At 45.9% G+C, this 9,455-nt stretch overlaps 1 protein-coding gene across 2 annotated transcripts in view; it reads right to left on the bottom strand.

The window, feature by feature from the left end:
• flna (filamin A, alpha (actin binding protein 280)) overlaps positions 1-9,455 on the bottom strand; it is a 53,144-nt gene continuing 43,689 nt past the window's right edge. For both annotated transcript variants that reach the window (XM_079171492.1, XM_079171493.1), the window contains 14 exons: positions 9,237-9,365; positions 8,788-8,961; positions 7,890-8,051; positions 7,587-7,790; positions 7,338-7,490; positions 6,620-6,742; positions 6,014-6,280; positions 5,790-5,927; positions 5,465-5,580; positions 4,487-4,619; positions 4,175-4,351; positions 3,856-4,074; positions 3,565-3,762; positions 1-2,205 (listed from right to left, as the gene is read on the bottom strand). In XM_079171492.1, coding sequence (XP_079027618.1) covers positions 2,021-2,205; positions 3,565-3,762; positions 3,856-4,074; positions 4,175-4,351; positions 4,487-4,619; positions 5,465-5,580; positions 5,790-5,927; positions 6,014-6,280; positions 6,620-6,742; positions 7,338-7,490; positions 7,587-7,790; positions 7,890-8,051; positions 8,788-8,961; positions 9,237-9,365 — 2,378 coding nt within the window. In that variant the 3' untranslated portion in view covers positions 1-2,020. The remainder of the gene's footprint in view (positions 2,206-3,564; positions 3,763-3,855; positions 4,075-4,174; positions 4,352-4,486; positions 4,620-5,464; positions 5,581-5,789; positions 5,928-6,013; positions 6,281-6,619; positions 6,743-7,337; positions 7,491-7,586; positions 7,791-7,889; positions 8,052-8,787; positions 8,962-9,236; positions 9,366-9,455) is intronic.

Raw genomic sequence — 9,455 nt, 5'->3', positions numbered from 1 at the left:
TACTTAGACAACTTTATTGTGTATCAAAATACTGTCTTACAAACACTTTAAAGCCTTTTATTATTTAGGACAAGATTCATTTTTTTGTTCTGAAAGATAGACTATGCACAAAGCGAGCTGGAAGGAAAAAGGGAGGGGGGTGAGTGGCGGCTGACGGGGGCGAGATACAAACACTGAGCAGAAAACAAAGCAACAGCTGTTCTCTTTTCTTTTATGGTCAATCAGGATTTTTTTTCAGGACGTGACAAAACCCACATCATCTTCAGCCCTTCTGTCCAGCACAAAGTTAGAAACTTCCCTTTTTAAAAACCTTTTAATGTATATGAGAAAGCTCCATACTCAAATCGCATCACACGTCACCTTTGATGTTCTTCTCAATCGGACGCTTTCTGTGGCAAAAGAGTTTTACAACCTAAAGAACATGCAGATCACATGTTGTGTCCCATTAAAACAGCAGCGGTGTTGAGAGAGCACGTGTGACAAACCACCTGTAAGCTACTGTGAAATGTGTCTTTCTCCTGCTCACATCTCGAATCCTTTATCACGGCTTTAGGGAACAGCGGTGCCTAAAACTGGATCACACTAGCAGCAGGTCAAACAGCCGGGTTGGATAAAGAGCGTCATGAAAACCACATGCTGAAGTGGGCTGAACCAGTGCTGCGCACTCGTAGTTATAAGCAACAGTTCATCTCACTTTTATACGGATAATTAAAGACCTTACGTCAAAGTGAAGGCACATTACTTGGGACACTCTTCGGTTCAAGTCTTGTGATTGTTCATATAAAACTGAATGCATCGTTTATGTGAGAGAAGCTCCTCCAGTGTAAACAGTAACCTTCCATCCAATGCTGGGCTACGCTACGCTATCACTGTACACTATTTCAGACACATCTGCTAATGACCACTCATGCCCATGACTGAAAATGTAAAAAAAAGGTGCATCTTTTTTCTCCCTAAATTGACTGAAGGATGCGATTAGGCAGAAGAACAAAACAAGGAACGGAGCTATTGACCAGAAAGCGAGCATTATGTGTCCATGCATTCATCTTTGGGAGATTCTGGACTAAAATATTAACTTGAGGGTAAAACACAGAAATCTGGCCGAGGGTGAATACTAGGGCTGCAACAACGAATCGATAAAATCGATAAAAATCGATTATTAAAAGAGTTGGCAACGAATTTCATTATCGATTCGTTGTGTCGGCGATTATTACGCCACTCAATAAGTGGCGGAGATGTTCACAGCAGCTGGAATAATGGAACAGGACTCCGGTTCTGTAGCTGACGCTGACCGGCGTATAAACGTTGCCATGACAACACCGGAAGTTGATTTACGCGATTTGTATTATTTTCGCGTCATTCGCGCCGCCGCCGCCGCCGCCGCCGGGGACCTCGCGTTTGGTCACGATCGCCGGGGACCTCTTCACCGCGTTTGGTGTTCACACACCTTGGTGTGACCACCAAACGCGATGAACGCGGGGGGAGTATTTGTGTTCATTCGCGTGCATCGCGCTGGACGCGCCGGAGAGGGGGCGTGGCTTATCGGCCTGAAAGCTGTTCACTGAGTGGATCAGCGCGTGTCTACCCTTCACTGAGAGGCGTGGGTAAACCCGCTGAACCCCATTCCAGATATTAGTCCATTTATTTTTTTAACAGCTCAGGGATGTTCAAGCAACCTGTTTGTACACTTTGTGAAGATGTGTTGCTCTGTGAATGTGCACTGTCAGTTCAGGGTTGGAAATTAATGGTTTTTTTTTTTTATCCGATTCATCGATTAATCGAACAAATAATCGACAGATTAATCGATTATTAAAATAATCGTTAGTTGCAGCCCTAGTGAATACTGTTGCAAAACTTTGTTTTCTACTTGGTTAAATAGTTATATGACACAAATAAAAGCCAGAAATCCTAATTTGTAACACAGGAGGGACTTGCAGTTGTAAACAATGATCGGTTAGACTCTAGATAGAATTTCAGTTGCGTTAAACAGTGGTTTAGGTTTGTGATGGTGGAGCTGGGTTTAGACAGTAATGTGGTAGGGGCTGCCAGGGATGTGCTCCTCTCCCCACTTGACCACCAGGATGTACTCTCCCTTCTCTTTGAGCTGGTAGCTGACGTTGTACAAGCGGTTGCCCAAATGTTTCACTAGGATCTCCTCACAGGGCACCTTGGGACCATCCACACCGACCAGGAGCATGTTACGACCTGTGGATGGACACAGAGCACATTATGGCCACCAGTTTCAACTATTATCCCCGCCAGGCAGAGGCCTGTTGGGAGATCATGCATGTGTATCCGTCCGTTTGTCCACAGCTCATCTCGCGTTCTACTGGACCCATCAGCCTCATATTTTGTGGTCGTTTATGACTGCATGCTCAAGGACCTCTCGTGGTTGAGGTGATTCACTATTCCATTGATTGTTTACACCGTCATTGAGTGCTGACTATTCACTCCTCTGAACTGGCCGGTATGTCAGATTAACAACTGCTTCAGTACCAAAAGACATTTCCAGCAATCAGCTAGGCTAAAAAAAGCCTTGCCTAGTTTGTAGCAGGCCAAGTTGTGGCTCAAAAACTGACAAATATAGAAATGTTTGGTCTCATTTTGAACCGGAGCATCTGCAGATTCATTCTATACCCAATATGGGTATTATTATGATCCATTAAAATCTAGGCACAATACGAGATGAACAACTCCCTGTTTTTGTTATCTTTGCCCCCATCTTGACTGTAAGGGAGCCGGGAAGGATAATTGAGGGAGATTCAACTCTTCTATGTTTAACATCATAATAACCATGAGCCTCAGCCAGCGTTGCCTCAGCGATGAAGTCAGTCAGAGGAACAAATCAGAACGGTATGTGATTCAAAATGCTTCATTGTCACAGTCGAATTGTTGAATTCATCCACAATTGACAATAAAAGTCAAAGTAAACTGACTTAAGCTGCAGAGTAAGTTGTTCTTTAACTTCTGCCTGCCGTTAGTGACGAGCGTGATAGAATTTGAATCTTGGACGTTTCTACCCATAATGCATTTTGGGAGACATAGGTAACTGAAATGTTCAAAGACTTGAACCTTCGGCTTTTTAACAGTTATTGATATTTAGGACTGATGACTTTCATGTTGAGTCAAGCCATAGAAGTGCTTCACCTGGGAGTCGCATCACATTGTCTGTGGGAAAACTGAATGACATTTTTACTTCTTCCAGAAAAAGTTACTTCCCAACTTATATGCATTCAAATCAAACGTATTCTGAGCTCTAATTCAGTGGTTCTCAACCTTTTTTGTGTAAATTTATATACATTTGGTCACAGACCCCCATTTGATAAGAAGTATTCTATAGTGGTCAGCTACAGCTGAGGAGATAACCACGAAGGAAGTGAAATCTATGATCAGAATGGTCACTCTTGTGACTTTTACTCACATCGGGCTCACTTCTGTAGTGAATTAATAAGTGATAATACATTTTTCTGGGGGCAACCTGGAACTCCCTCACTTGGCCAGAAATATTTCTTGGTAAAAAAGCAGAGAACAAAACACACTTCTTAACTTCACAATCACACACACCTGCTTTGCTGCAGTCGACACTGAAGCTGTTCTTCTGACCAACGAAGGCCTTGGTCAGGCCCTGGCCCTTGGCCATGACCTTGCTGGCATCTGACTTGGTGGGAGCTGCCTGCTGAGAACAGCTGATGGCCCGGGTCACAGGGTCGACCATGACAGAAGACGTCTCGTGCATACTGTGGCTGGACACCAGCTTGGAACCTGGGAGATGGAGGTGATGGTGTAAGTTGATCTCAGAGGGATTTACATTCAGTTTTTATCTTGTTTGCCTAAAGAAATAAAGACTTTTCTCACCAGTGATCTTGGCTTTGAAGGGGCTTCCGACGATGTGGTAGGGACCGCCATATTTGATGGAAATCATATAATTGCCAGGAGCCATTGGGGTGTATGTGACCCTATAGCCCTCGGGGCACTCCACACAGTCCATCTTCACCTTGGAGGGCCCGTCGATGGTCACGGCTAAAGCGCCAGGACCCGCTTTGCTTGTGTTCACCACAAATTCACACGCAGTTCCTGGGGGCAAACAAGAGGAGGATTGAGGAGAGGATGGGAACAAATGTAAGGTTTAGTAGGAACTGGGTACAAGACTGTTCTGAGAGGGGCAGTGAGTTACCTGTGGTGCCTCCCTCCAGTCCAGCCCCGTAGGCCGACACCATCCCAGGGTCTCCAGCCTGGCCCGTTTCTCCAACTCGGATCTTAAATGGACTACCAGGGATGTGACTTCCATTGAACTTCACGTCAATCAGATAGAGGCCGTTCTCTCTGGGGATGAACCTAACTGCATACTTATCTAGACAAACAGAGAGGAGGGGAGAGACAAGGCACATAAAAACGGGTTCTCATGTCCAGCAACACATCGAAGATCACTTCAGTGTGCGCACTCTGAGGGCGTTTCGATGACTCTGGACACCATCCCCGTGGTTACCTTGGTCTATCTCAGTGACGCAGCACTCCTCCAGAGCCCCAGATGGGCTGTGGACCTTGGCGTCGATCACCCCCTTCGCTCCGTTCAGGCTGACGGCAAACGACGCCGGCTGGTTCACCTTCAAACCCGACTCCTGCTCGACAACACATACTCACACTCAACACTGCATCACCATTATTTAACACCAGCCAAATGACTATCCCCCCTCCCTCCTGCTGAACACTTTACTTCATAGTTACTTCATATGGTCCACTTAAAAGCATCGTGATCACCACAGTATCATATTCAAACTACATGTGCTACTATTTACCTTACCTGGAGGTTGCTAACAAGGCTAAAGAGGAGGGCTGTACAGTGAAAAGGCAGACTGAGCAAAAAGAAAGAACGGAGAGAGAAAAAGTGACTTTTCTTTTGTGAGAAGGAGCCAGTTCATGGGGGGGGGGGGGGGGGGGGGGTCTGCATGCAGGTGAAGATACATGCAAATGTGTGAAAGTCAGCGTTGTAGATGAAAAGTCATGCCAGATAGAAATACTCATGGTAAATTAACATGAGATAGTCAGAAGAGTGTTTCCACAGTATTCCATGTGTCTGAGTAAGTGAGGAGAGAGACAGAGTAAAAATAGCCCATGTCAGACCTCTTTAACCCTTTAGCGCCCCGTATCACTTTTAGAGGTGGGAGGCTGTTGGCAGCCTTTAGAATGAGGCACGAGAAACACACACAGTCCTCTAGTGTCCCAGAAGCCCTTGCACTGCCTAACAATGCAGCAGCAGCTCTTACGCAACCACAACCACCTTGGCCTGCTACAACATCCACTGCTCTGTTTTATACTTAACTTGAAACTCTTACAACCTGTAAAAGTGTTACCAACTCCACACTATGAACGCAGAAAATACATCTATTGCTGCTGCTGCATTGTAGGCGGTGTGCTGTGGCCTGGCGTGTGTGCACACGGATGTGTGTATGTCTCAGAGCCTCACCTGAAGACTGGCAACAGTGAGGCGACGGGCGTCATCGGACGGCGAGGCCACGGGGACGATGAAGGGGCTGTCGGGGATGTGCTCATCGTTGAAGCGGATCGACACCTCGTAGTCTCCTACAGGAGAACGGGCTTCAAGTCAGAAACTAAAACAGTCACACCAACACCAAAACAGTGGCAGTCCTCCTCAGCACACATAAAACAAACATTTATAGAAAAAAAAAAAAGAGTAAAAGAGAATGTGAAGAAGAGAAATTGACTAGATGTGTTCTTTTTTCCACTTAATTCTCATCCATGCATAAAGCTCCTCCTGTCTCTTATCTCACCGGGCTCCTGCACGATGTAGGACACGCCACTGGACCCGTCCTTGCGGTCCTCAAAGGCAATCTCAGCCTTGCTCGGTCCCTCCACAGCAATACTGAGACCTCCGGCGCCAGCCTCCCTCGTCCAGATGCTGAACTCAGCTACACACAACACATAGGCAAAACATGAGTCAGGTAGGCTGTGTAGAAGAACACACACAGACTACTAATCCAGCCCCCACACAAACCTGGCACTCCGGCTTCTGCTCTCTCCAGGCCTGGCCCTCCGGCACGGACCTTGTGAGCCCCGCCCTCTCCCAGGGGGCCGACGGTAAACTGGAACGGGCTGCCAGGCACGTGTACGCCGTTGTATTTCACACACACGGTGTGCACACCAGTCTCGGTGGGGACGAAACGAATGCAGTAGGTGTTGTTCTCTCCCTCCATGATGTCGGCCTTGTGAACCTGGCCAGACGGGCTCGTCACCTGGGCTGTCATGTCCGCTATGCTGATCTCTGGAAAGACAGCCGGTCAGAAGTTTGGGTCATTGAAAACACACATGCAGTGAGACGATATACCTTGTACATTTGATATGACAATGGAACATTGTAGAAGAATTAGACAAGTCAGTTACAAAGAAATATCTCTCTAAAGTTTGCGGACACTAGCTAAACCATAAGCTAGTGGTCATATCAGACCGAGAAACACTGTAGCAGCAGAACCCGGAAGTGGACTCGGCTGAGAACTGCGGTTTCCTGCATAATTTTGGCGATGCTGTGAAATGGAGATTTTTAATTGTGTCCAAATCAGTTTTTTTGCTACTCCGCCTACACGTTGTGAGTAATCAGAATTACCTGGGATCTTGAGGCTGAGGTCACACTGGCTGCCGACGTTGGCGACTGATGCGGCTCTCCTCTTCCTGGTGATACTCTCCTTCATCCTGCCCTCCCCTGTTACCTTCACCGTGAATGCACTCCCTGCACACACACACACACACACACACACACACACACACACACACACACACACACACACACACACACACACACACACACACACTTAGTTAAGTAATTCAGTACAACATCGCTGTGCTCTGTAATGCTGAAATCCATTATTCATATATACATGTATACATACATGTATACATACACACACGCGCATACATATACACATACTTTCATTATACATTTCCATTCAGTTGATTTGTGTTTGACAGAAGCCTCTGCAAGCATGCAGAACTATAGCTCACTCTTCCTGTCTTTTCTAACAGGGTTCCCCCACGGATCCTTAAAAATGGCTGAAATTAGATTTTCAAAATTTAGAGTCATATTGCTATTTATGGTAGGTCCTGAACTTTGAGATGATGCCTTGTTGCATGAGAAATATCTCCTATCTGGACTCACTAGTTGTTCATTTAAAGATGGTTTGGACTTGCCATACTAACATCAGTTTGCTCCGGATGTCCATACTGGGACACATTTTGATCAGAAGTCGTGAATACAGACTCGAAACTATGAACTTCCGATTTGAAATGTATTGCAGCATAATCCCTGTCCGTCTTTAAGTAAGCACCTGGAACATGTTGGTCAGCGAACTTGATGTTGATGATGTAATTTCCTGGTTCAGTGGGGCAGTAGGTGACCTTACAGGTGCCGTCCTCCTGGTCCTCAGTGTTGATGTCCACTTTACTGGGCCCCTCAATGGACAGGCTCAGGCCGCCATAGCCTGCGTGTTTGGAAGAAACACGAGAAAGCGTGAATAAATATAAAATCTGGATAACTAAAAAAGTAATGTAGAATTATTTTCTTAACCAGCGTGTACCTGCTTCACGAGTGTCGATGATGAACTCAGCGGGCTCAAAGGTCCGGGCTTCGTTCAGGCCCTGTCCACTCACACGCACACGGCTGGCATCGCCGAACTCCGATTGGTTGATCATGACAGAGATGGGGCTGCTGGGAATATGGCGACCGTTCTTCTTGATGTTCACAAAGTGCTCTCCGATCTCCTTCGGAACAAACGAGATGCCTGCGACAGACAGATGCATAAAAAACAGCAGGCGGAGGGTTAAGACAAGGATAAAGAAGCATGACAGCAGACTCTTCTTCAACAAGAACACACACTCACCAACATGGCCGTTACGCAGCATCTTCAGCAGGCAGGGCTCCTCGCGGCCCGAGGGCGTGGTCAGGGAGGCGGTCAGCTGGCTGAGGTCAAACTCCCCGATGTCCAGCGGGATGTCTGTGGATGAGCCCACCTTCAGATGGGACATCCTCAAGGAGTCATCACCTGGGGACACACAGCAGTGACAGGCACGCTCAGGAGAGAAGCTAGTATATTATAGCGGATCACAAACTTTTTCTGTGGCACTGCAACTGATTTTTTTAAATTGGTAACAATATTTGGAAAACTAGTGGGCCTAACAAAAGGAGTTAAAGCATGACCCCAGCTTTGGAACCATATGGAGTTCTTCTTTTGGGCTTCCATGAGTGCAGGCATTAGTTTAAAAGGTGCAATGTGTAAGATCTGGACCGAATTTGACGTATTCTTGTTTTTGGGTTGTCTGTGATTCTTCATTCTTGTGATCAGATATCTCTGGAACGCCTTGAGTGGATTGCTTCCATTTTGGGTGATTAAATCTGGCTGTGACCATCACAAAACACATTTTAGGCCATAACTCAACAATTCATATGCTTGTTATAACAATTTCACACCAATCTCTATTATGATAAAATGATAAGGTGATGACACTTTGGAGAGACTTGGATGTAAACTACAGCATGACTGGTTGGCAGAGACATACACTGTGAGGCTGTAAACAGATTGTAGGGACTAGTATAGAAGTATAGAAGTGAAATGCTGCCTAGCGTTTGTTTGAAGCATGTGGCCAGAGCTAACACGTTTTAAAGTTTTATTCATTTTTCAAGTTGCTACAAAGAGATCTGGTGAATGTGAAAATGTCGAGGATGTGGTGGACTTCGTCTTTCCAGTTCATAATTGAAGATCTGAGAACAGGTGATCTTACCAGTGATCCTAGCAGAGAAGGGGCTGCCGGGGATGTGCTTGTCATTGTATTTGACCAGGATGCTGTAGTCTCCGGGCAGGACAGGCAGGTAGGACACGGTGCAGGTCCCATCCTGGTTGTCAACACAGCTGATGTCTGCCTTGGATGGACCCTCGATGGCCAGAGACAGACCCCCTACAAGGACACGATGTGAGCAGACGGTGTTTAGTGGGATTGCATTTCCCCAATATGCTAGTATTGGTTTGTCTTTGTAATGCACATGTTTTTAGCTTTTCAAAAATAAAATAGACGCATGTATATATTAATAATCATAAATAAATAAATACAGTTTGATCTGATCAAAATAAATCATACATTAAAAGATAATGTGTTCAATGGTTAAACATTTATTGGTCCAGTCAGGACTACTCCATTTCTATACAAGCTGCTGCTACAGTACGTGTACGTACCCTCCCCGGCATCTTTAGTGTTGACAGTGAAGACTGCTGGCTTGTTGACGGTCCCGTGGATGAGGCCAGGGCCGTAGGCACTGACATTACCACTGTTCATGTAGTCCACATAGAACTGTAAGGGACTTCCTGTGAATGACAACAGAGAGAAGTAGAAGGATTTCTCAAGCACGTTCAACGCTACTAATTCCTGTTTTGCAAACAGTCTGATGTTAAGTT

The sequence above is a fragment of the Pholis gunnellus genome (assembly GCF_910591455.1).
Source record: "Pholis gunnellus genome assembly, chromosome: 2".
NCBI lineage: Eukaryota > Metazoa > Chordata > Actinopteri > Perciformes > Pholidae > Pholis > Pholis gunnellus.
The sequence above is the reverse complement of the archived record's forward strand: the minus strand, read 5'-3'. Positions and strand labels throughout refer to the sequence as shown.